Raw genomic sequence first — 27,440 nt, forward strand, 5'->3', positions numbered from 1 at the left:
GGCCATGATCTCTGGGCCTGGGATCGAGCCCTTCAACGGGCTCAGCGGGGAGTCTGCTAGGGGATTCTGTCCCTCACCTTCTGCCTCTCCCTCTCCCTCTGCCCCTCCTCGCTCTCTCTCCCTTAAATAAATAAATAAATCTTAAAAAAAAAAAAGCGTCTTCTCCCCTGTGACCCGACCACCAAGCTGACCCTCTGTAAGGCTGCCAGCCATCTCTCTAGAACCATTCCTGGCTCTTCCTGGCTGAAAGCCCATTAGGGTGCGTGCTCTGTCACTTTAAGCTTCAAATCCATACCCCTTAGCACGGTAGAAGGTTTTCTGTGATTACCTCTCTGGCTTCGCCTTGTTCTTCCACCCGTGGGGCCACCTTATACTACTCACAATACCCAGCCCTTATCTTGACCTTTCTTCCTTATGTGTTTGTGTGCCCCTTGGTTTGCAGCATCCCTTCCTTCTGTGCCTTCCCCCTGGCTCCCTCCCCACAGAAATATGCTCCAAGTCTCACTTGCCTCTCACCCTTATTTGGTTGAATATCGCTTCCCAGAAAGCTTTCTCTGAGTCTTTGGTCTTGGTTAGCTGCCTTTCATTGTATTCTAGGTGCACCCTGGGTGCTGACAAGAAGATAAGGGTCCAGATCTTGAAGGATCTTGGAAGCTAAGTGGAGTGGTTTGGAAGATTGGAATTAGGTTTACTTCTCTGTGCTCCTCATTGAACTGCAAGCTCCGTGAGTACAAGGAGCATCTCTCTGTCCCTGAGCTGCCACGTTGCTTGGCATAAAATAAGGCACTCTATGTTTTTTAGTGAATGGATGAAAATTTGGTGTTGGAGTCCAATAAAGAGTGTAAGCTTTAAACTATCACAATAGGTATCCTTCAGCATGTTTCTCATGGTGTTGTAGCTCATCTACCCCATCATCTTTGCCCATCACTTAAGATTAACATGCTCTGTGCTAGGATTGTGCTTGCCCTTTACAATACAGTTGTGAAGCAGACAGGAAGTGGGTGGACTCAGAAAAGGATCAAATGCTAATATATAAGTGGATAAAAGTGCTGTCGAGGTAAGAATAGCATGTTGTGGTGGAAAGTCAAAGGTTATCAGGGAAAGTTAGCAAACTGTTTTTCAAACACTTGGGCGCTGAACTTGAAGAAAAGCTTGCAAACCTGCTCACACTAAGTGAACTGCATAGAATAATGCAGCTGGTTGTGTAGCCTGCCTTTCAGTTTCGAATTCTTTTATGTACCTTCGGTAGTTGTAAAATATGCTTGCTTTATATTGGCAGTCTAAATATTCATGGATTTTGGTCTGCTCTTAAAGTGCTGATCAGTAATTTTTAGGCTTTTTTTTAAATACTAATTTTGGAGGCACCTGGGTGGCTCAGTTGGTTAAGCATCTGTCTTAAGCTCAGGTCGTGATCCCAGCGTCCTGGGATCGAGACCCGCGTCGGGCTCCTTGCTCAGTGGGGAGCCTGCTTCTCCCTCCCCTGTTTTTGTGCTCTTGCTCTCTTTCTCTCTCTCTCTCCCTCTCAAATAAGTAAATAAAATCTTTAAAAAAAATACCAATTTTGGCGAACCAAGTATGTTTTTAGTAATAGGGCATAGTTATAGCTATTATTACGTATATAGTGAATAGAAGTGATAGCTTAATTATTTTAAAATTTTTTACAGGAAATATTACTTTGTTATTGCTAATCTGAAACCTTCTATATCTTAATGCTTTTGTTTTTATCTTGACAAAATTGTTTTGCTGGCACTTGATTTCTTAGAGCTACACATATCAAATGATAGCACAATAGATTTCATTTTTTGACAGGGTTCTGTGGCCCACATAAAGGCAGCTGAGAAACAGGCCCTACTTGTCTTTTGTAACAGGGAAAAGGAGTGTGCTTTGAAACCAGAAGACCTGACTGTCTGTTCTGATTCTCCTACTTACCAAGTTTGCAGTTCTAAACAAGTTAAATTTCTTTTTACTTATCAAGTGGGCCAGTTATATGGAAGATTAAATGAGATAATATATGTCATCTTACTGACAGCAAAGCACTTTGAAAGTGTGAGATGAAGCAGGAGTAATCATTCTGCTTAATTATCAACCTTAGAGCCCCCTAAATGTCCTATTTTTTGAGAACGTAACTATTAATTATTTGGAAGAAACGTTGTTTCCAATGAGGACATTCATTGAAATTATGAATATAATAAGAAAATAGAGGACAGTGTCATTGATTTACCAGTTCACTATTACAATGTCAAAAGTTATAATTATGTATTATATCTATGATAGGGGGGTGGTAGGCTGAATAATGGACCATAAAGATATTTACATCCTAAAGTCTGTAAGCTGTGAATGTCACTTTACATGGCAAAAGGGACCTTGTAGTTTTGATTGTGTTAAGGATCTTGAGATGAGATTATCCAGGGTTATGGAGTGGGCCCAGTATAATCACAGGGGCCCTTATAAGAGGGAGGCAGGAGGAATCAGGGAAGATTTGACCATGGAAGCAAGAGGTTGGATTGATGCCAGGAAGGGACCATGAGCCCCAAGGAATGCAGGCAGCGTCTAGAAGGGGAAAAAAGCAAGCAAGTAGATTCTCCCCTGTAGCCTCCAAAAGGAAAATAGCCCTTTGGACACCTTGACCCTAAACTTCTGACTGCCACAACTGTAAGAGAATAATTTGTTACCGCAGCAATAGGAAACTAATAGGATAGGGATTGACCAAACATTAATAACTACAGTTTGCTTAAATTCTTAGAAACTTCCCGTACTGACTTGAATCCAAACCTAATTAGTCTTCAAAGAAACAGTGGCTTATTATTATACATGTAATTTATCTATACAAGTGATAGAATGGAATACTGCAGTAAGCAACACGGAAAGCCTTTCTTGGTAGACTCCCTGAGGCCTTTGCCAGGTCCTTTTTCCAGGGAGAGCAGGACTGGGGAGCACAGCCTGCAGAGGGGCTGTCTTTAACTTCTATGGTTTCACTACATCCTTCTACCTTTGGTTCTCCAGTGAACCAGAGACTCTGAGAAGTCACAATTAGGCCCATTACTCTGAAACAAAGTCTTAAAGACAAGATAGTCCCAGAAGATAATTAAATAGATTGCTTTATTTAACACTTTTTGTATAGATTCTAAGACTCTTTGAATTATACAGTGTTGAATTCAGTTGCTTATTTGAAAACTGGATTCTGCCAGCTTACACGCCTCTATTTTATTGTGTTAATATTTTATTAAGTGCTTTTCAGTAAAATTTTGATTTTAGAGGATTTTGGATTTTTACACTGAAATAAAGGAAAAATTTACTTTTTAGAATGTGAGATCCTATGGAAACACTGTGTATGTAGTGAGAACATTGGTACTTGACCGCATTGAAATCTGTGGTTCTTTTTTTCATGGAAACATATCAGAATTTATGTTTTATTTATACTTAATACTCTAAGGCAGTAAAAAACCAACATTAGGTTATAGAGGGAAATCAAATTAACATGGAAAATGACTTTGTTATGAGGCCATTATTCCTTAGTCAAGAAGTAGGTTTTGTGGCCTGCCAACCTAATCTTAAGCAGAGTCATCGAAGCTCAAGAATTGTGGAAGTGGGTGCCTGGGTGGCTCAGTCGGTTAAGTGGCTGCCTTTGGCTCGGGTCATGATCCCAGGATCCTGGGATCGAGCCCCGCATCGGGCTCCCTGCTCAGCGGGGAGCCTGCTTCTCCCTCTCCCACTCCCCCTGCTTGTGTTCCCTCTCTCGCTGTGTCTCTCTCTGTCAAATAAATAAATAAAATCTTTAAAAAAAAAAAAAGAATTGTGGAAGTAAGATTTGCATAGCTCTCTTCTGCTCAGACCATCCCACCCGATCTCACCCAGTGATCAGAAGACTTGCTTCATTAACTTCTATGTACATTTTAGGTCATTTGAGCAAAGGGACCACATTACCCTTCTAATGTGAATTTGTTACGGGAGAGGGCAGTTAAAGGTCAGAAACTTGGGTCCTGGTAGGTGTGGTCTGTAAGCTGAGTTTGGGCCAAGGGTTAAATAGGGTCTATATACATAAGAGAAGACTAAGACACCCAGGTCCTTCACCTACATCCTTAGTTCCTTGAAGGGTTTTGCTTGTTCTCCAATGCTTGGGTACAGTTTGTTTGTTTTTTTAAATTGTGAAAAATTTCAAATATACACAAACTCAGGGTAACTGTGAAACCCCACATCCCCATTGCTCAGCTCCGACTACTATCTTGATGTTGCCAACACTTGCTTCATCTAGTCTGTCTCTTCCCTAGTTTATCTGCAGTATTTTAAAGCAAATCTTTCACATCATCCTACTTGACCCCTCATTCTTCAATAGGCATCCCTAAAAATATCATTGCCAGTTTTTAACTCTACTTCTTTTTCATTGTTCTTCTCAAACAAAGCCTGTGAAAGAGTGAGATTTATTGAATTGCCTGTAGTTACTCAATTCAGTATTTTACAGTGAAGGAATAATTTTTTATTTTATTTTTATTTTATTTTACTTGCTATAACAGTGCTGTTTTATTAACTCCTCATATGAGAAGTATATTAACTTACTGTAGACAACTCATTTAGCTTTTACATTTGTTTTTTCCCTTCAATGTATTGTAACAAAATTAATTCTGTGCTTAGTTTACAGAGATGATTGAAGAATCAATGAGATATTGCCTTTTTGCCATAAGCTTGTAGTCAGGTATTCCTGTAGATAAGCAGACAGACATTTTCTTGGCAAAGATGTTCTGCTCTTGTCCAGAGGTCTTTTTCCTTTCTATAATTAGTACATTTCTCCGAATAATAGTTTTATATATTTACCAAAAAACTTCCATCAGAATCTATTTTGTCAATACTTACACTTTTTTGTGGAATCTTGTCACAAATGAGTAATGTTTCATATGCTACAGAATTCTCCATCAATTATTTATACCAAAGTTTAGGTAGTTCCTTGATTTATAGTTTGAGTTTTTGAAATTAATATTATATATACCGATGATAAATAACTTCTCCTTAGATAGGAAAATAAGCAGCATGGGATAGACTTCCCTGTGTCATGACTAATGCCTCCCTCTTTATTCTGAGAGCCTATGTACATGTTTGATACTCCCTAGTCTACATTACAGGAATGCCCACAAAGATCAGTAAGTTGTTATTCAGCTAGAATGACTCATCCATTGGAAAGATGATCAGTCAGCCAAAACCAGAAGGATGGAATGACTTTCAAAGATCCTCTTTAACTCTCAGTGAAGGGTGTATGTGTGTGTTTGTGTATAAATCTAAACATGGCTCAAAATAGACATCTGAAAAGATTTGTAGATCTTTCTGAAAGGGAATAGGAAGACCTTAGTTCAACTTCCAAGCAATATGATTTAGGATCCTGTTGACATGGTGCACTGCCTGCCTAGCAGGATTTCTTTATAAATTCCAGCAGTAGATTAATAATGAGGCTCTTGAGTGTATATGAATTATTGTCAACCTCAGTCTTATCGTTAGTCCATTACATCTTTCTATGTTATTTTACATCTTTTGAGATATTGTTAAGTTTGTGCTCCCAGATTTTATGGAACTACTCTCTTCATGAGCACTTAATGCAGATTCCACAGTGTTTACAGCGATATAATGAATGTTTATGGTATTACATCAGTATGATAGGGTCTCTTTTTAATCTAAAATTCTGTTATTTGGTTGATTTGAATTATACTATCTGGCTCTTTCTTTGGTCTTGGTGCCAAAAATGCATTTGTTGTGACATGGTACTCTTCTTAGTCTTCCATTAAAATTCAAGCACCACTAGGAGAAAATATGCATGGAACCTTTATCATCTATAACACCTCAGAAAAAATTACTTTTAGGTCAGCAGTTGTCATCTTAGAAAATAGGTGGGACTTGTGGCAACTGGATGAGAAAATAAGGAAGTATTGACCCCAGAAAGGAAAGGAGTCAGTCTGTGCAGGACTTGCAAACTCAAATGCCTCCAGCGGCCACTTGGTAACGTAAGTGTATGAAGTGGCCAGCTGAAGAAAATAGGTGTAAGCTGCTTGTACCCTGAAGAGCAAAGTACGTGTCCAAAAGGATGGATCTTAACTTCTTGTCATTGTTGTGGTTTTACAACACAACACTGCAGGGTTCAAACAGAATGGCCAAACAAAAACATCAGAGATCATCATTTTGGGACCTCTGTTATATCACAAGCGTGCTGTAGGTGGTAGGCTCTTTCCGATGGATCCCATATAAAGGAATACTGTTAGGGACAGATGAGAACACTGGAAATTTGGGAGCAGAAAAGTGCTGAAAGGGGCGCCTGGGTGGCTCAGTTGGTTAAGCAACTGCCTTCGGCTCAGATCATGATCCCGAGGTCCTGGGATCGAGCCCCGCATCGGGCTCCCTGCTCAGCCGGAACCTGCTTCTCCCTCTCCCACTCCCCTTACTTGTGTTCCCCCTCACACTGTCTCTCTCTCTCTCTCTCTCTGTCAATTAAATAAATAAATAAAATCTTTAAAAAAAAAAAAAGAAAAGTGCTGAAAAGGGAGATAAGGAGCCGTAAAGATTAAGAGCACTTTCTTTACATTCCTAAGACCAGGTCCTGACTTGATTAATGGCAAAGTTGGATGCTTATCCTACCCTTCATGGCTGATTAACAGAGATGTGCATCAGAATCACCTGTAAGCTTTGCCAAACTACGGATTACATCTGAAATTATCCATGCCTTCCTCCAAAATAAGATTTCGATACACCAAGTCTGGTTTGGAGCATGGTTGGCTATATTTTGGAAAAACTCTTGGCTTGATTCAGGTGCACACTCGTAGTTGAGGACCTACGCTCTTGGATGTAGAGGTTCTCAGGTTACTGTTTGAAATATAGAAGTAAGTATCTCTACTCTCATATGAGTCACTTAAGACCTTGTTGCCTAGGGCTGGGGGTGGGGGCCAACTTTGGGGAAAATGGGGAGTTCCTTTTTGGGGTTGTGAAAACGTTCTAAAATAGTTGATGGTGATGGTTCTATAGTGCTGTAAATACACTAAGAACCATCGAATTGTACCATTTAAGCAGACGAATTGAATGGTATTGTGAATTATATTTCAATAAAGCTGGTCTTAAAAAATAAGAAAGTAAAGTAAATTGCATATAGTTTAAAAAGAAAAACAAGGACTGCAATAGGGCAAATATGATCAGTTTGTTGTAAAGAACTTTAGATTAGAAATAAGAATTTCTTAATGGAAAAAGTTGTTGAACATTTAAAATTACCACAGAAGTTTTCAGAGTTTCCTTCATTGCAGAATCAAAAATCTGAGTTAAAGGAAGAAACTCTCTGTTGGAATAGTTTAAGCGTGGTACCCAATGGGAGATGGCATGCCAGACTCTTTCAGTATTGTACAGGGGTCTGCTGCACTTCACTTTTGCCATCTTATATTCCTGCTGTGGGTGAGATGAGATGCAGTGCAGTTGGGGGGGGGGGCAGTTTTTTTCCTCATCTGTTTGTTGATATTTTTCCAATATCTTCTAAGGAGCAGCTCATTGTCATTATCATCATATAGTATAGCAAATAAATAAATAAATAAATAAATAAATAAATAAATAAATAAATAAAAGAAATGCTAGCAGTGATACTTATTCAAATAAATACCAGATTTATTCAGTCAGTCCAGTGAAACTGGGAGGTTTCTGGAGTGCCAGGCCGGTCGTCAGAGCCAGGGGAGTATTATGATTTAATGGTATCTTTTCTGCTGCATTTGATGAGCTGTCCTAGAAAAACATTTTGAAGCAATAAAGCATCCATTTGGCTCCTAAGTAACGAGGGAGGCAGTGCTCTTTCATTAACTATTTATTCAGGAAGAGAAGTGACCAACTGCTAATAAGCTTTTTCCAAAGGGGGTGGTGGAAAACAGAAAAAAATGCAGAAGTGAGGTTCTGTTCAATTTCATATGCAATTAACAAATGCCCAAAGCTGAGCGGTTGGTGCGCCTCCTCCATGTGACTTCTGGCTGGCTGTATTTAAGTGTGAGTGCCTGTCAGATGCCTGAAAGGACCCTTGGTTTAAGGAAGGATTGTGCTGTCTGAACTAAAGACAAAAGGAGGCAATGAGCGGTGAGTAGCTAAGACTGGGCTGATCTCTGTAGTTTTGAATAATGGGCTTATTTCCTAAGATGGACAGCAGTGATTGAGGCTTGCAGGTGTACTCAGTAGGGGAAGAGTTTCTTTTGTTTTTAGATGATTATTGCTTTTTCATGACTTCGGAAATCTGCTCCATAATGCAATATGTAGATTACCTCTTGATCAAATGGCTTCTAACTTGAGAAAATTTCTTATTGGCTATGTAAGTAAGTATATGACTTATTATTTAGAGGTAGTTTCGAGGTATGTGTGTAAAGTTTGCTCTTCTTACACAAGTAAATAAAAGGTCCCTTCTTTGCAGTGAATACTTAGGAGTTAGCAACTTCAAGATTACAATGAGAATGCTGCATTCACACATAAATAGGGGCTTCTTTCAAGTCATTTCAGAATCTCACTTTGAAGTACTTTTGGTGCTGTAACAGCAGTCTTCATTTCACTTGCCCTAAGTCTCTTAATACAATTAATTTGCATTCTTTAGTGACATGATGAAAAGATAAAAGTTACAATTATTTTCTCCCCTTAAAGCCAACTGAAGTACTTTTATGTTAATTCTTTTGCCCGGCTCGCACTAAAAAGGAGTAGTTCTATACAATGAGGAAAATATCCTTCATATTTAAATCATATTAAAATAGGGCGCCTGGGTGGCTCAGTTGGTTAAGCGACTGCCTTCGGCTCAGGTCATGATCCTGGAGTCCCGGGATCAAGTCCCGGTCGGGCTCCCTGCTCGGCAGGGAGTCTGCTTTGCCCTCTGACCCTATCCCCTCTCATGTGTTCTCTCTCATTCTCTCTCTCTCAAATAAATAAATAAAATCTTTAAAAAATAAAAAAAAATAAATAAATCATATTAAAATAGACAATGGAAAGGATATGTAAATCCAACATTATTTAATAACAGAATATTTGTGATATTATCATGAACGGATTATGAGTCATTCAATATTGCATTCCTTTGGTTTTCAGTTTTTTAAATTTCCATGTTGAAAACTGTGTATGAATTCAAGCTTATTATGAATTATTCTGAAGTATATATATATATATATTTTTTTTTTTTTAGATTTTATTTATTTATTTATTTGACAGAGAGACACAGCGAGAGAGGGAACACAAGCAGGGCGAGTGGGAGAAGGAGAAGCAGGCTCCCCGCTGAGGATCGAGCCCCATAGGGGCTCGATCCCAGGACCCCAGGATCATGACCTGAGCCGAAGGCAGACACTTAACAACTGAGCCACGCAGGCGCCCCTATTCTGAAGTATATTTAAAATCAATTTTCAAGATACATTCCATGAAATAGGAGTACATTGTTTATTTGGGTTCATAGCCTTTGATACTGGGCTAAAAAAAGCCTAAGTAAGGAGCAATGAGATTAAAGACAAGAAATGCCTCCTTAGAATTTTTCTTTACTAGACCCCCTTGTATCGTACTCAGAGAACTAAACTCATTTACATTACAGAGACTCTTACTATCTTCATCAAGGAAATAAGGACTCCGAGATTAGAAATGGAATTTCCTTTTACGATTGATTGCTGGGTTTGGCAATAATCTGTCTTGTTGGTTATTAACAATCATTAGATTGAATTACCCCTTTCAGATAATCACTCCATTCAGAAGACTGATGCTGTGCGCTGAGAACAGGAAGGAGATGGAGGATTGGATGAGCTCACTGAAGTCTGTACAGACCAGAGAACCTTACGAGGTAAAGTAGCATCTTCTTCCGGCGCCTCCTGTTCTCAGAGAAGGAATGTCAACCGAAGAGCTAAGGCTCTATTCTGCAAAGAAAAGTATGTGTAGATTCATTAAGCAACTTGCTTCCATCTGATATTGACTTTTTTTTTTTTTTACTTAACGTGTTTTCGTTTTAAAAATTACAGATTTGAAATTTTAATCCTAACTAAATGCATCCCAGAGGTTCACTATCTGTCGTCTTGTTCTCTTGCTTGGCAAATCTGTGCTAACGTCTCGTTTCTAGGTGGCCCAATTTAACGTGGAACATTTCTCAGGGATGCATAACTGGTACGCCTGCTCCCATGCACGACCCACTTTCTGTAACGTGTGCAGAGAGAGTCTTTCTGGAGTCACCTCCCATGGCCTGTCCTGCGAAGGTAAGTACCCGTGGCCCGCATTCTCCCTCAGCACCGACCACACAGGGAACCCGTTGCCATCCGAACAGGGAAACGTCAGCACGGGTGGAAGCAGGAGGTGGGAGCACCTCAGCGGGAACATAGCATTTCCGTTTTACCGTAGCTTCGAGTGGAGCTCTGCACACATGGGACTAACTTGGGAAATATTTTTGCTGAGGGAAGGATGATACAAATCATCGAGAAGGAAGTATAAATCAAGACGTAGCATTTCACTCCTGAGGAACTAGCACCTACTGCTTAAAAAACATCTTTAGACTTTATCTGTCTTTCTGGTTTTCTAGTCTTCTTTTTCTGTTCTGACTGATTAAAAGTTTCGGTGAGGACTGTACAGACTCTTTGACAGAATTTCCGTTTGTTATTTCTATTTCCTTATTTTAAATGTTTTCTTTTACTTCACTTTATGTTTAATTTAAATGGATACCATCCTTTTTAATTCTTTAAAGTTTTCTAAAAATAAGCCCAAGGCTGTTGTTTTTGTTATAGGATTTGTGGGTTTTTTTTTTTAATAAAAAAGCAGTGACCAGTAGAAGCAAATATACTAGTAATTACCAAAGGAAAACTCATAACGTCTTCAGATTTATTTAATTCCATACCTCTGTGACCACACTACTGTGTTCTACTTTCTGAACTAGAGCTAATACTAATACTAGCCTTTTTCTCTTAAATACAAAAGAATCTTAATTTTGAATATAACTTTATTATACTTCAATAATAAACTAGTAATAGAGTCCCAGTTTTCATTGATTTTAAGGTATCAAATCTGAGATATGTCGTAATTTCAGCGATTTAGCATGATAGAGCACAGAGGTGAAGAACAGAGCTCCTCAGTTTCACCCTCCAGGTTCTGGTCCCACTCCCAGTGTTACAAACGGTGACCAGGAGAAAGAGCTCCACTCTTTTTGACTTTTGTTTCCTCATCTGCAAAACGGGGATAATAGTCATTTATATCTCACAGACACTATGAAAATTAAATGGGAGAATATATACAAGGAAACTACTTTTCTAGTCAAAGAAATTGTGGAAGTTTGTAATTGTGCTCTGTTAGAAATCCATCAAGTAAATAATTGCAGATTACATCATCGCCTGAGGCATTAAAATTCATGAAAATGAACATTTGGAAGAGGCATTACACATTTTTTTTTTATAGATTTTAAGAGTGGTTGCAAACAAGGTGTAATTGCTCTTTATGACTTTAGTAATCTACAGGGATTCCTGAAGCTCTGAGTTACTCTTACCAAGTGTGTAATACTGTTGAGATGTTATTTTGAAGGTCTTTTTAGCTGCCTCCTGGCCTCTCCTTCCAAAAGTGCTTAAAAAGATATCAGATCTGAGATACTCTGTGGTACTCTTTTGATTTGAGAGTTATGCATTATTAAATATATTTAGTTGTTTGTGTCTTGAGTTTAAACTGGGACGATTAAGTATTTTTCCTAACCTTTTAGAAGAAAAATGAAAATTGCATTAGCCAATGAGAATAAGAAACTTAAAGTCTTTAAATAACTTTGTTATTATTCTGTTAATAATGAAGTCTTCCTGACTTTTTAATGTCTCAGTTATTGTATTTTTAAATTAGAGTTTTAGAGGAATATATGTTAGTATTCATTTTCTCTGCTGATAAAAATTTTAAATCTGTGGTGTCTTGCCCATTGGTATTGTTAGGACTGTAGCAGAAGATTTTATTTATTTATTTATTTATTTATTTATTTATTTATTTATTTATTTTTAAAGATTTTATTTATTTATTTGAGAGAGAGAATGAGATAGAGAGAGAACATGGGGGGGGGGTCAGAGGGAGAAGCAGACCCCCCGCTGCGCAGGGAGCCCGATGCGGGACTCGATCCCGGGACTCCAGGATCATGACCTGAGCCGAAGGCAGTCGCTTAACCAACTGAGCCACCCAGGCGCCCTGTAGCAGAAGATTTTAAAAATCCCAAGGGTTTTATGAATGTGTCAAGAAGCTACCTTTTTATTTTGTGAGAATGTGGTTATTCAGGATCATTTTCTTGTAATCCAAGTTATACTTAAACTTTAGAAACTCCCCCCAAATCTGAATAAACTGCTTGCTTGATAAAAGCAAAGGACATAGGATACAACAGGCTTTAGAAGATATAACAGAGATGCAAATACAAGAAAAATTCGTTCCAACAGTGACAAGGAATAACTTTGTATTGGAATGGAATTCAGTTTCCAATGTGTGAAGCCATCACTAAATTTACTTAATCTTTCTGCCCTTCAACAAGCCTGTACTGATTTGGCTTCCGGGCTTGTGTTGAATAACTACTAAAATTGTTATTTTAAAGCCTTGCATATGTAAAGTATATGAATGAAAAATAGGAGATGGAAAATACTTTTCATAAATAATTCCCTAAGAATGTTAATTATGATTTCAGAGCATAATTGTTCTTCACAGTTATTTAAACAGTAACTGAACAAAAAAATTAAATGGTGATTTTTTCTTTTTTAATCAACAGCATCAAATATGTTAACATAGGTACCTATGAATTTTTCTCTTAGCCACTGTTGAATACTTAACAAAGATTCAATGTGGTGGACTGAAAATTGCAATTAAAAATAACTTTGTTACATGTCAGTATATTTTTTTAAGTTCTGGGTTTTAAAATAATGGCTTTATAGGTCAGGGAAAAGTGCTTTATTTCAGAATAACTTATTTGGAGAAATCTAATTGTTGCCTAACAAAATTAAGGTGCCTATTAATCATTTCCATTCCTTAGTGACTGTAATCACAGTTTGGTTTATTTTATTATTATTGTATGCTACATTAAGCAACTTCGTAATTTTCAAGACTCATTTCATGAAGCACTTTATTATTACAAGTATGATTTTTATTTTTAATGAGCTGTTTGATTTTTAATGGCAAAATTTCAAAAAGCCATGAAATCATTCCCTGTTGCTCTCTTTTACTTACTCCTTTGCCTCTTAAAAAAACAGTTATTGACTGTTAATTCAAATACTTCCTTGTACTTAAAAAGCAGCCTGGGAATTACGTTGCAGATAAAACTAAAACTAGGACCACACTTTTGAGAAATACCATAAGAGATGAAAAACCTAGAGTTACTAATTAACCTCAATTTTAAAATAGTCACTTGTATGGGAGCAAAAGGGAGCAGGTCATGCTAAAATTGTTTTTCAGACTAAGCTTACTTCCTGTGGTGCTCGCTCTTTATACATTTGTCTATCAGTAATGAGAGTCCATTGAAAAACCGGTTTATTCTCTATGAAGTATGTGCTCGAGTCCCAAAGTCATTTATAACAAAAATAGTAGGATTTCCGAAAGAATTTGCCAGTATACACAAAAGACCAGTTAAATGAAAATTTTCCAATGTCTAGACTAATATTTTTCAAGGAAAAACTAGCTCAGCTTAAGTGACCTTTTGCATATCGGCTCTCCATGACATCCTGAAGCATTTTGAGTATTTGGCTATAGACACTCAGTGATTTTACCCGACCCTTTCATTTGCATGCTATGTTAAATTAGGACTTTTTAAAGATTTTATTTATTTATTTAACAGATAGAGACATAGCGAGAGAGGGAACACAAGCAGGGGGAGTGGGAGAGGGAGAAGCAGGCTTCCTGCCGAGCAGGGAGCCCGATGTGGGGCTCGATCCCAGGACCCTGGGACCATGACCTGAGCCGAAGGCAGACGCTTAACGACTGAGCAACCCAGGCGCCCCAAATTAGGACTTTTTAAAACAATGGCATGCAACACATCATTTCAAACCTGTTAACGGTTTACAGTTAGAAATGCAAAAATCGGGGCGCCTGGGTGGCTCAGTCGGTTAAGCGACTGCCTTTGGCTCAGGTCATGATCCTGGAGTCCCTGGATCGAGTCCCACATCGGGCTCCCTGCTCGGCGGGGAGTCTGCTTCTCCCTCTGACCCTCACCCCTCTCATGTGCTCTCTCTCTCTCTCTCATTCTGTCTCAAATAAATAAATAAATAAATAAAATCTTAAAAAAAAAAAAAAGAAATGCAAAAATCACGTGAAAAGGAGACACCTTACATGTAGGATTTAGGAGCAGTTACCTTCTTAAATTTCCACTGAAGTGATCTCTACTTTTAAGTATTTATCTGAAAAGTCAGAAACTGGTATAACATCTTTATCCACCAATGCTTGGATAATTTGTATCCTTAAAAGGATAAAGAAGTTTAGCAGTAGTCAAGTTCTGATTTATAAGTAAGAGTTCATTTCTCAAATAATCTGTGGTTTACTTGTTTTTCATATATGAGCTGCTTCTTTCCTGGTTGTTTCCTCTTATTTCTCCCTCTCTCTTGTGTTTTTGATTTGATATTTGTATATATTGTAAAATGATTACCCAAATAGATCTAGTGAACGTCTGTCACCAATCCTTAGTTACAGATATTTTTCCTTTGATGAGAACTTTTAATATTTACTCTCATAACAACTTTCAAGTATTCAGTACAGTGTAATTAACTATACTCACTATGCTGTGCATTACATCCCCATGACTTACTTATTTTATAACCAGAAGTTTGGACCTCTGGACTCCCTTCACCCATTTGGCCCACCTCCCTCCCCCTGCCTCTGGCAACCACCAATGTGTTCTCTGTTTCTATGAGCTGGGTTTTTTGTGGGTTTGTTGTTGTTTTTACAGGCCACATATAAGTTAGATCATAAGGTATCTGTCTTTCTCTGACTTATTTCAATTTAGCAAAATATCCTCTAGGTCCATTCATGTCGTCTTAAGTGATTCATTTATATGGCTGAATAATAGTCCATTGTGTAGATATACATATGGATACCACATTTTCTTTATCCGTTTACCATTGAGGGACACTTAGGTTGTTTCTATATCTTGGATATTATGGATAATGCTATAATGAGCATGAGGATACAAATATCTTTTTTTTTTTTTAAGATTTTATTTATTTATTTGAGAGAGAGAGAGAATGAGAGACAGAGAGCAGGAGAGGGAGGAGGGTCAGAGGGAGAAGCAGACTCCCTGCTGAGCAGGGAGCCCAATGTGGGACTCGATCCCAGGACTCCAGGACCATGACCTGAGCCGAAGGCAGTCGCTTAACCAACTGAGCCACCCAGGTGCCCTACAAATATCTTTTCAAATTAGTGGTTTCATCTTCTTTGGATTAATACCCAGAAGTGGAATTGCTGGATCATGTGATAGTTCTATTTTTAATTTCTTGAGGATACTCGATACTGTTTTCCAGAGTGGCTGCACCAATTTGCATTCTCACCAACAGAGCACATGGGTTCCCTTTTCTTCAAATCCTTGCCAACACTTGTAATTTCTTGTCTTTTAGCTAATAGCCATCCTAACAGGTATGAGGAGCTATCTCATTGTGGTTTTGATTTGCATTTCCCTGATGATTAGTGATATTGAGTATGTTGTCATGTGTCTGTTGGCCATCTGTATGTCTTATTTAGAAAAATGTCTATTCAGGTCCACTGCCCATTTTTAAAGTGGATTGCTTGGTTTTTGCCATTGACTTATATGAGTTCTTTGTAAAATTTGAATGTTAACCCTTTATCAGATATATGATTTGCAAATATTCTCTCCCATTCAGTTTGTTGATGGCGTCCTTTGCTGTGTCATAATTTTTAATTCAATGTAGTCCTGTTTGTTTATTTTTGTTTAGTTGCCTTTGCTTTTGGTGTCAGACCCAAAAAAATCATTGCCAAGACTGATGTCAAGGAGCTAGCTGTCAGGGAGTTTTCTTCTAAGAGTTTTATGGTTTCAGGTCTTAGGTTCAAGTCTTTAATCCATTTTGAGTTAACTCTTATGTATGGTGTAAGGTAGTGGTCCAGCTTTATCTTTTTGCACATAAAGATATGTGTTCCATTGATCTATGTGTCCATTCTCTCTCTTCTGTTCCACTGATCTATGTGTCTGGTTTTTATGCCAGTACCATACTGTTTTGATTACTATAGTTTTGTAATATAGTTTCAAATCACATAGTATGATACCTTCCACTTTGTTCTTCTTTCTCAAAACTGCCTTGGCTATTCAGAGTCTTTTGTGGTTCCATAAAAATTTTAGAATTATTTGTTTTAGTTCTTTGAAAAATGCCATTGGAATTTTGACAGGGATTGCATTGAATCTGTATATTGCTTTGGGTACTCTGGACATTTTCACAATATTAATTCTTCCAATTCATGAGCATGAGATGTTTTGCCATTTATTTGTGTCTTCAATTTTTTTCCCTTAATGTCTTATAAGTTTCAGTGTCTCTTATGTCTCTTTTAGAGGCTCCTCCTCCTAGAGGATTAGTGATGGATGTAATGTACTTCTTCATTATTATTTTCTTCTACATTATAATGTAGTGATCCCAACAGTAATACTTTTAAAAAACAGTGCCATATGTGACCTTTTTCGATCTATTTCCCACAACTGGATATTTTCTTGACATAGTTGCATTTTAAAACACTTCCAAATTATCCTGTTCTTTATCTTACTGATATTTTCAAACTTTTTATTTTAAATATATTATATGTACAGAAAAATACAAATATCAGAGGAGTACAACTTGTGGGATTTTTCACAAATTTAACATTTATGTAATCAACACCCAGATTAAGAAATAGGATGTTCCCAGCAGCTCTGTATTACTGAATTTTATTTAGTTCTGTGTTTGTGTGTGTGTGTTTTCTCCTTTCTCCTGAAGAACTAGTTCTTTTGTATTTATTTCCTTTCTGTTTTATTTGTGAGCGAGTGGAATCTAGGTAGCAATCTATAGATTGATAAAAGTGTTTCATAAATACATAGCCACATGTAACATAAATACATGAATATCTTCTGAAAAGGTATTTTCAGAATACCTTTATTATTGTTGAAGAGTAATTTAAACTTTTTAAGTTACTGTTTTTCTTCTACCCCCCCCCTTGAAATTTCATGCTGTGATTTCCTCTAATCATTGTTCCAAAAGTATATATTCATTTAGAAATGGTTGACTTTTTTTTTTTTTTTAGTGTGTAAATTCAAGGCTCACAAAAGATGTGCAGTGAGGGCAACAAATAATTGCAAATGGACGACTCTGGCCTCCATCGGGAAGGACATCATAGAGGATGAAGATGGAGTAAGCACAGTTCTGTCTTTGGTTTATTCCCAGTACCACCTCCCTTTTATTGTTTGCCCTGTGGAAAACGACAGAGTTAAGTGGGAGTATTTACTAGTAGGATTAAATGGAAGGCTTTGGTTAATTATGAGTTTCTCTTTCTAGTTAGAGCCTTCATAGTTTCCTTTAGCTCTTAAATTTTGAGGGAAATGTGAATAGGGCTTAACAATGGTTGCTGTGCTGGGCTGGTGTTGGAGACCCTTACCTGACAGGTAAGATACTCTTTAAGGCTTAGCTCGGGTGTCTATTTGGATGTTCACTCCTTAGACGTTGGGGCCTCCTTTCAACAGTGTCCCCCCACCTTCAAAACCTTGTCTCCATTGCACCTTGCATACGCACCTCTGATAGCACTTTGTCATCGCTTTATGATAATGCCTTTACCTTCATTGCTCCTCAATTAGACTTCACATCCTGAAGGTCAGGGATTTAGTCTTACTTGTTGTTGTATCCCTACGGTGCTCGGGGCATAAGAAATGGTCAATAAATGTGGACTAACTGAATGGATGCCCTGAGTGATAGGTACATCTCTTGATTCCATTGAGTGAGACATGATCGTAGATCCTCCCCTGGGTAAGGATGGTGTCCCCCGCTCTCTAATCCGCCTGCTCTTTGTTCTTGCTGCTTAGCTAGCTATGCCACACCAGTGGCTCGAGGGTAACCTGCCCGTCAGTGCCAAATGCGCCGTATGTGACAAAACCTGTGGGAGTGTCCTGCGTCTACAAGATTGGAAATGCCTTTGGTGTAGAACGATGGTGAGAGTCCTTTCTAATTCTTTTCATATATTTGTTTTAATCCACGTGATTTAGGGGCAAAGAACTTATGGTCTAACAGAGCAGGGTAGCATACGTACTCATCGCAACATTCATCTTTTTCGAAGTATATTCCTTCCAGTCTGGTTACTTTTTAAGTATCCTTTTTGTAATGCCCTCTTGCTGTTTTTCATTATGCTGTAGCCACATTTAATGGTTTACTGTTTTCAGCCCTGTTTTACCACCCATTAAACCCAGAAAGCCACCAAATTTTGATTGACGTGCGAAGTATAATTTTAATACAACCCTGCTCACGTTCTCTGACAGAACGCCTCGTTCAGTCAGCCACGCACTGGTATAACTGGAATTAGATACATTTATATTATATAGATAAATATTTTAAAACTTTCTCGCACATGTAAGAAAGCAATGAGAAGTACGCACGGCATGACACAGAGCTGATGGCAAGGGATGGTCCCGTCCAGCCGGACTGCGTGAGCACCGGGCCCGAGGCTTCATGCGGGCAGTCAGAGCAGGAACTCCGAGGGTGAACTCAGGCCGCTCAGAGGGTGGCACGGTGCTCACCGTACTGGAGGGGGGTAGGCAACAGCTGTGGGTACTCGTCTCAGCAGTGGGCGATGCCGTCCAACAGTGACAGCGATCGCCTTGCTTTGGGCTGATTTGTTTGGTCTTGTGTTGCATCTTGGAAGTCACGCCTCACCCCCCAAAAAAGGTGGAAAACTCATTTCTTTCAGTAAGTATGATGCAGATCATCAAATGAAAATGATGTGAGTATGCTGTTTTGATTTCATAATTGGTGAGATTAATTCCATTTTTTTCCACTGGAAACAGTAAGTCCTGCAGTTTTTTAGTTGGGCCTGATAGGTAATCTGTTTCCTTCGTATTTTTTTTTAAGATGTTATTTATTTATTTGGCAGGGAGAGACACAGCGAGAGAGGGAACACAAGCAGGGGGAGTGGGAGAAGGAGAAGCAGGCCTCCCGCGGAGCCTCGATCCCAGGACCCTGGGATACGCGTCATGGCAGATGCTTAATGACTGGTTAAGGAGCCCTCCAGGCGCTCTCCTTCTTATTTTTAAATCAAGTGTGATTCTCTCTAACCTCATGCTTTTGTTATTCTTCGTCAGTTGCCCCTTTTATCAGCCACAGGCGTTACTTCTAATTTCTCTGATGCCCTGTAATATAATATATAGACTGTATTAGATATGTCTTTGGAGTTTTGGTGAAACTGTAACCCCTAAAACCCTCTTAGGGCACAACCCCAAGATCAAGAGTCACACGCTTTCCCGACGGAGCCAGCCAGGTGCCCCAGCATTCCTTATTTTATTTTATTTATTTATTTATTTCTAAAGATTTTATTTATTTATTTATTTATTTATTTATTTAGAGAGTGTGTGCGCGAGTTGGGGGAGGGGCAGAGGGAGAGGAAGAGAGAGAGTTTCCAGCAGACTCCCCGCTGAGCGCGGATCCCGACATGGGTCTCGATTTCTGGACTCTCGAGATCATGACCTGAGCTGAAATTAAGAGTCCACCGACTGAGCCACCCAGGTGGCCTCCTGGCATTCCTTATTTTAAGAGTGCTCCCAAAAGGCCTGTAAGATAAAAATGTTATAAATAAATAAGTAAGTAAAGTGCTCCCATAAACATTTTAAAACTTCATCCCACGTAAGATTTCTTTTCAGGGAGGCATCCACTGATGTGTGCGTCTGCAGCTAATTTCATTAGTCTACATGTACCTCTGTTTCTCTACCTCTAGAACTTCAGCTGTTCTCGTCTAACTTTTTAAAAAGAAAGCAGATTATGTGTGTGATCAGCTACTTTAGAAAGGTTTTATAGAAGTTGTCTCTACCTGCAGTACATAGGTCTCTACTTGTATCTGATCAGTCGTTTTTCAGCTTTGCTAACGTTCACAGTAGGAGTTCATTAGATATTTACTTGCTCACTCTACTCCCTCCCACCTTTTAAAAATTTCACGAACAGTATAGAAAGATGAATACAGGATGTGGAAGGGGGCATTCTGGAATGTCTTCTCCCTCTTTTTTCTGGCAAACTTAGATATCACCTTATCATGAAGTCGTTCCTGCCCTACACTATGTCCGTTGGACATTCAGGTTTGCAGGCCACCAACACCTTGTCACCTCTTTCTTGGGGTTGTACTTCCTATGCACTATCACTTACCTCTTTACATATTATTTTGTCTTTAAAATAATGAGTTTCTGACAGAATATCTAGTTTGTAAAACAGTCATGTAGTTTAAACAGAATAAAGTAAGACCATGGTTCCACAACTCTAATGAGTCAATTTTTCCAGTTGTTGTCCAGTCTCTGGATACAGTTTTACATTTTTTGTAAAAAATAGTGAAGATACAATTTATCTTCTGCTTTTTTTCATTTAACACTGATATAAATATTTTTCTGTTTTGCTCTGTAATTCTCATACCTTTCTAATATTCCTTTTAAAACTATCTGTGCATGCTTGTGGGTTTTTTTTTTTTGAAATCCATTTAGGATGTTAATTATTATAAATGATTATAGAGAACTATCCAAAATTAGGTCACCAGCAAACAAGAATCACTATTTAATTTCAGTTATTTTCTCAAAAGTTTTGATAAATAGGTGTTTAATTAATATGCCAGTTTTCTAAAAGGACTAATGAAATAAAGCCGTATTAAATAAGTTCTTTATGAAATGTCTGCTTTTACTGCTTAAAACATTTCAAGGCTCTTTAGGTAAGTACCTAAAGTATTGTAAATTCCCTGGATTCTATGTAATGCGTTAGCCCTGCTCTTGTTCACAATAGTATCTTGACTGACCTTGAAATTTTTGTTTCTATGAAGTTCACACCTTTACTGAGTGCCTATGATATATATCACTTGTGCAATAATAGGACCTTTTCCTTTTCTTTACAGAGCCAGAAGTCTAGCTGAGAAAATAGGCACGCATGTATTTGTACCTATGGAACATGAAAATGTTATATATAAAAAAAAGGTGTGAATAGAAAGTTATAGGACCACTGCAGAAAAAGCAGACACATTACAAATTTTATTTTCATTAAATTCTGTAAGAATGTTATAAGGTAGAGGTCATCAGTTTTTTTATGGACGATGCTATTGGTAAGGACTAGTTAGCTTCCCTCCTTTCTCTTCCTCTCCCTCCCTCCTTCCATTCATTCCTCACTTCCTCTTTCCCCTCTCTTCCTCTGCACTCTGTTCTCTTCCCTTCTTCTCTCCTGGTCTTCACTAGGCATTTCTTTTTTTTTTAAAGTAATATCTACACCCAGTGTAGGGCTTGAACTTCCAACCCCAAGGTGAAGAGTCTCATGCTCTACCAACTGAGCCAGCCAGATTCCACTCAGAAGGCATTTCTTGATATACACTACTTGCCTGAGACAATCATAAAAGTAGGCTGCACAGACCAAATCAAATTCCCGTCTCTAAAATAATTAACCCATTCTTTAGCATTGTAAATGTTGTGCCATGAAAGTAATTTATGAATTACTGAATATTTTGTGATATAGTCGATCCTCAATGATCAGTTCCATAGATGTAATTTATGCCATAATAAAACATTGATGTGTTTTTATGATTCTTGAAGGCTTATTTGTTTGTTATTAGGTACACACTGCCTGCAAAGATTTATACCATCCTGTGTGTCCCCTTGGCCAATGTAAAGTGTCCATCATACCTCCAATTGCACTGAATAGCACTGATTCTGATGGTATGTATCAGTAGTGTAAATATGTATATTCCTGGTATATTAAATGTTGATTTGTACATTTACTTTCCTAGATTAAATTGAACTGTAATTGGTTATTCTGGTCAGCTTTTATTTAAGTCCATTCAAATTGCTGAACAGTACATTTAACTTTTAAAAGAACATTTTAGAATTAAAACTTAACATAGCTATTAATACACTGGTGAAATTACATATAAGACTTACAGATTTTACATTTCAGCAAACAAAATAAGATCATTATTCTATAACAAAATGCAATCCAAAAAGGTTAATTTTTATGTGCTTTTTTTTCCATCCATAATTGAAATTGCCCATCAGCATAGCTCTTATTGAAATCTGTTTTCCTATAATTTCCTTGGAGGAACTTATATTCCTATAAACTCCATCACTTTTTCGAGAATCTTACAACTTGATTCTAAGTGCTAAAGAACTTGTCTTCCTTCTAAGCAAACCAAATTACAAAAGGCTTTCACCATATACTGTTATTAAAGTTTTGCATAAAGTGCTTTATGATTTTCAAACTTTTTATGTAAATTATGCCAATAGATATTATAAATACAAGGACAGGCTGCAAAAGATGTGATTTTTTAACCTGTGCTGTTAACAGACCTCCCCCCAATCCCCGATAAATCAAGGTTCTATTATTTATGATAAATTTTAAAGTATTTTCTAAAGCCTCATGAAGGAAAAGTTAAAACATTTTAAAATACTGAATATGAACATGAATTCTTTGACAAATGTGAATTTATAGACGTCATTGGTGTTGTTAAGGTAGGTGGTGTATCTTCAATTATCTATGATTAATACTTTTACCATCTTTAGTAGGATTTTTCATTGTAGAGCATATTTTAAAAGATAAGTTCTATAGCCTTAGTATGTAAATAAAACCTATCTCCATTTGGGGGGCTAAATTATAATTTACTGTACAAGTAATAAACAAGGTTCTTTGTGAATTTATGTTCTTTTCTCTGAAGTTTTATCAATAGTTTAAAAGAGACAGCTGTTCATATTAATCCTGTACTGTGTTTTTTTACAGGTTTCTGTAGAGCGACATTTTCATTCTGTGTTAGTCCTCTGTTGGTTTTTGTCAATTCTAAGAGTGGAGATAATCAGGGAGTAAAGTTCCTTCGTCGATTTAAACAGTTGCTAAATCCGGCTCAGGTGTTTGATTTAATGAACGGAGGTCCTCATTTAGGGTAATTAATTATTGATAAATCTCATTAGAATGAAATAGTGCTAAGCATGAAATGTGTTTGATTTTTCAGTTTGTGAAGGCTTTCGATCCATCTAGACATCTCTGTATTGATCTTCCCACTCTTCCTTTTTTTAAAGCTCTAATTCTAAATTTTAACTTCACCTTTTGATATTTATATAACTTCCTTATGTGCTGAAAATCCCAAAATTTGTTTAGAAAATGTTTTAGAATATATTCTGCATCAGACAATACTAAAGGTTTGCTTAGCTCTAAGAAAAATCAACTTGGGTAAATACAGAAATAACCAGTAACTTTAGAAAATGATCTGCATGGAAGGCTAGCATTGATTTTTATGTAATACAAATAATCAGTTATTTAACCAAAGCATAGACACTACTGTGGGTTTCAAGGACAGCTCCTCAAGGATTTGAGACTCAATTCCTATATGAATGACAAAAAACACTGGTGTTGATTGTTCTTTTCAGCTTTCTGGAATGTTCTCTAACTTACAATCTGAAAAAAAATTAAACGATTTTCAGTGAGGGAAAATATGCCTTGAGGTACTTTTAATACATTTTTAGTGTGTATATATGACTTTGTTGAAGAGGTGATATTGGATCACCTGAACCCGGGTTCCTGCAACCTCTTCATGATCTACTTCTGCCAACTCCACTTTTCTCTTGGGTTCCATGGTCACCTTAAAGCGTGAACACAGATGTAAAAATGGGGATTTTAGATACCCCGAAGAGGCCCTGGGTTTTTAATTTAACATTTTCCCGCCTTTTCTCTCGCTTGCCTCACTTTGTGCCTCTGTTCACTTTTGCTCTTTAGGTTTCTTTCTTCTTGTTTCTATTGCCTTCTTGCCAAGTCTCAGGCCCTCTGGTCCCATGGATGTTGGTCTTCTTCATCCTTTCCCAACGCCCCCTATGTCTCCTTGTACACGCCTTCCCCCTGTTTGGGTCCTGGCACTTCCTCACCTGGCCTCTCCACTCACCTGTGTCTCTTGTATTGGGGTTAGCTGTGTCTCCCCTTCTAGCACATCTGTTTCATAATCCTTCATAGTTCCTATATCTTAAATTCTTTACATTTACTTTTCCCACCCGTCCTTTATGATTCCAAGGCAGACCCTTTGTGAAACTTCTTGAGATTGTCTCTATAACATATTTTATAGGGTTTCCACAGTACTCGAGGTGCACGAAGGTACATTCAGGAGGTGGTGGGATATGTCCAAAGTTAAGACGAAGGAAGACAGAGGTAAAAAGACTGACCCAGACTAGGGGATGAGGGGGAGGAAAAGCAAGGTGGGTGTCCGAAAAGTGATATGTCGGCAAGGTTTGGTGGGTCCCTTTAGGAACTGACTTGATTGTCAGTAATATCAGTGCCCTAGATTCTCCACCCCTGGTTTGTAATATGCTATTCTTAAGGAAATAACATATCCTTGTAATGGGAAGAAAAAAAAATCACCACTTTTACCATGCTTTATCACTTACCTTTCATTCTCTTTCCTGGATTCTGCTTCTTTGTTTTCTCATTTCTCACCCCCCTTCCCTCCTAATTTTATCTCCATTTCTACTTATAATCCCCTTTCCTCTTTATGATTAAGACGTTTTCTTGAGTTAAAAATTGCACTTCAGTTTTTATAGTATAATTAATATGTAAGTAAGTGTTCTTATATTTGATCTGAACATGCATACCAATATATACAGAATAACAAAGAATTGGGGAAATGATTTTTATTTATTTATATTAAAATAAAATACTTTTTGCTTTCAGTTTAAGATTATTCCAAAAGTTCGACAACTTCCGAATTCTTGTTTGTGGAGGAGATGGAAGTGTGGGTTGGGTTTTGTCAGAAATTGATAAGCTCAACTTGAATAAACAGGCAAGTACTAAATCTTTTCATGACTCGTTGACATGAATGTGTACTAACCTGCTGACCATTGGAGCACAGAGGTATCATAGCTCCGGTTTCTCAGCTTGCCTGAGGTCTCCCTGTTGTGCTCTCTTTCAGTGTCAGCTGGGCGTATTGCCTTTGGGTACAGGAAATGACCTTGCCCGCGTTCTAGGCTGGGGCGGTTCCTATGATGATGACACCCAACTTCCTCAGATACTAGAGAAGCTGGAACGAGCCAGTACCAAAATGCTAGACAGGTAAAAGTGAATTTTCATCTAACACTAGACTGAAAATGGCATACTGACATTTTTGGCAGTTGAAATTTTACAACCTGTAAGCCCAGTGAGGACAGAGATTTCCTGGTCTTACCCATTCGTGTCACGCCTGAGGTCTGGAACAGAGCCCAGCATAGGTAAATATATTTTTGGGGTGAATGAATGAATTGTAACAAAAACTGAGAAAACCAGTCTGATGAACCCACTATTTTAAAAATAGAACGCTATGCTGAGAGAGCAATTACTTTTCATTGTTGTTCAGGTCAGAAAGCTTAAGCAGTTCATTTTGTGTGGGGGCTTTTGATGGCTATAATGGGTATGGCCCCATTGTCCTCTGGCTTCATTAAAGCTAAGGAAGACGTATAAACTTGAGATTTGTTAGACTATCTCTTCTTAATTATGCATATTAAGAATGAGTTGAACCAACAAAGAACTAAATACTAAAAAAGATAATCCTTTCCCAGTGACTGGGAAATATTAAGAACGCCATATCAAGGAATGATTACTGTGTTTATGGTATCCTTGATCACATCTCAACTTCTTTCTCTCTAAATGTCGCCATGTATAAAACAGAAATCACAGTGTGTGTACCCTGAGTGTTACAGAGAAGGTGGGTAGGACTGGGGATTATTTAGGAACAACAGGACTCAGTAAGCAGTAACCACCCCTCCCCACCATAAGTAGAAGACAAATGTCAAAATATCATTATAAACTTAAGCTAGCATGAATCAAAACAACTTTGATAGGATTAGCCATCTGTGGAACTGTTCCCGAAAATAACAAAATCTCATCAGGGAGCTACCAATCTAAAATGTAATTACTCTAAAATGAGCTATAACCTAATTAATTGTAACCTTGCCCGTCATAAGGTTATGTAATGGTTGGTTCTTTTGCTGACAGGATATTTAAAAAGAGCTGGGCTGTAGAGCATTTGTCTGTGGTTATCCAAAACTATTCCTAAGAGGGATACCCCCATAGTTTGGGTGCGTAAAGTGGATTCCGTCTCCAGTCTTTAAAAGAACCTGGAGGTGATTTCCCAATTCTGTGCTTAAAACACCACACAAGGTGTTTTAAATGGCTTTTTCCTGCAAATTTAAACACCATTTTCGCTGCATCCCAGGAAATGCTGCTAGACATTTCCTCCACCCTGGGTGTGTGCTTTTCCTTTGTATGTTAGAAAAATTAACTTCTCCAGGTGGCTTGCAGAGAAACAGTGCCCCTGTGGTGAAAGTCTTTGATACAGACCTGCACACAACAACAGAAGAGAAACATCAAAAGAGGCTCAAGAACCTACGACCATTAGAAACATAAGAATATTTTGTTCCTGTGTTTTGTTTACTAATTTAAGAACACTGTTGGTAAAGAACAGGTGGAAAAAGTCACTGTTTAATATTTTCGAATTACAGAAGCTTTTTGCTTTTATCAATTGATTTGATCCTCAAAACAGCACTGTCAGGTGGCTAAGAACAACATTATTACGACTATTTTACAAAGATGAAAGTTGAGGAGTTTGTGGAAAGTTGTGGAGACAATGAAAAGAAGAATATTTTTTCATCTGCCTGGTACTTCTAGTTGCTTTACTTGAGAAAGTATTATCTCATTTAATCATCACTACACACCTACAGCTGACTAATATTGTAATCTCCATCTTACAGGTAAAACGGCTCAGGAGGTTTTCATATTATCAGTGTCACATAGCTAGTAAGTGGTAGAACTAACTGGCACTGTCATCTGGAATCCAGACTCTAGTTCTCAAGATCTTTCTTCAACACGGTGCACCCTGTCCTCCTTAATGCATATATGCACCAGAGAGGGCCCAACCTTCTGGCCTCTAACTCTGCTTAGCTGGTCCCAGTATGCATCCTTTCTTGACTTGTCCTGCCACTTTCTCCTCTTTCTTCAGCTCCAACCATTTTCTATCAAGGGACTCCACAGCATGGAAGGTGCAGGAAACTTAAGATATCTGGGTCGATTTCTTTCCCATTTCTTTAACTGTCCTTTGATCAGAGTAGTATTTCCAGCTACAAGGAACTTGACTTTCAGGTTTCCCATTGTGGCTTTCCCTCTTTGGATATCTACAGAGTTTAATTATTTTATGTGTTTTCTGCACCAGGATATAAACTTCATTTGGAAAGTCTTAGTCAGCCTTGCGTTTCCAGACCATGGAATGCTGTCTGTCATGTTGAGATGTTCAATAAATGTCTGTTGCATGGATGAATGAAT

The 27,440-nt window shown here is 37.9% G+C and overlaps 1 protein-coding gene across 5 annotated transcripts in view; it reads left to right on the forward strand.

Moving 5' to 3' along the window:
- DGKH (diacylglycerol kinase eta) overlaps positions 1 to 27,440 on the forward strand; it is a 189,293-nt gene that overhangs the window by 99,557 nt on the left and 62,296 nt on the right. For all 5 annotated transcript variants that reach the window (XM_064586055.1, XM_064586056.1, XM_064586054.1 and 2 more), the window contains exons 5-12: positions 9,692 to 9,796; positions 10,070 to 10,202; positions 17,206 to 17,312; positions 17,978 to 18,103; positions 21,733 to 21,835; positions 22,890 to 23,049; positions 24,822 to 24,930; positions 25,060 to 25,199. In XM_064586055.1, the coding sequence (XP_064442125.1) occupies positions 9,692 to 9,796; positions 10,070 to 10,202; positions 17,206 to 17,312; positions 17,978 to 18,103; positions 21,733 to 21,835; positions 22,890 to 23,049; positions 24,822 to 24,930; positions 25,060 to 25,199 (983 nt within the window). The remainder of the gene's footprint in view (positions 1 to 9,691; positions 9,797 to 10,069; positions 10,203 to 17,205; positions 17,313 to 17,977; positions 18,104 to 21,732; positions 21,836 to 22,889; positions 23,050 to 24,821; positions 24,931 to 25,059; positions 25,200 to 27,440) is intronic.

The sequence above is a fragment of the Mirounga angustirostris genome, unplaced genomic scaffold, assembly GCF_029215605.1.
Source record: "Mirounga angustirostris isolate CCGP_5_RB_7025 unplaced genomic scaffold, mMirAng1.0.hap1 SCAF_3, whole genome shotgun sequence".
NCBI classification, from domain to species: Eukaryota; Metazoa; Chordata; class Mammalia; order Carnivora; family Phocidae; genus Mirounga; species Mirounga angustirostris.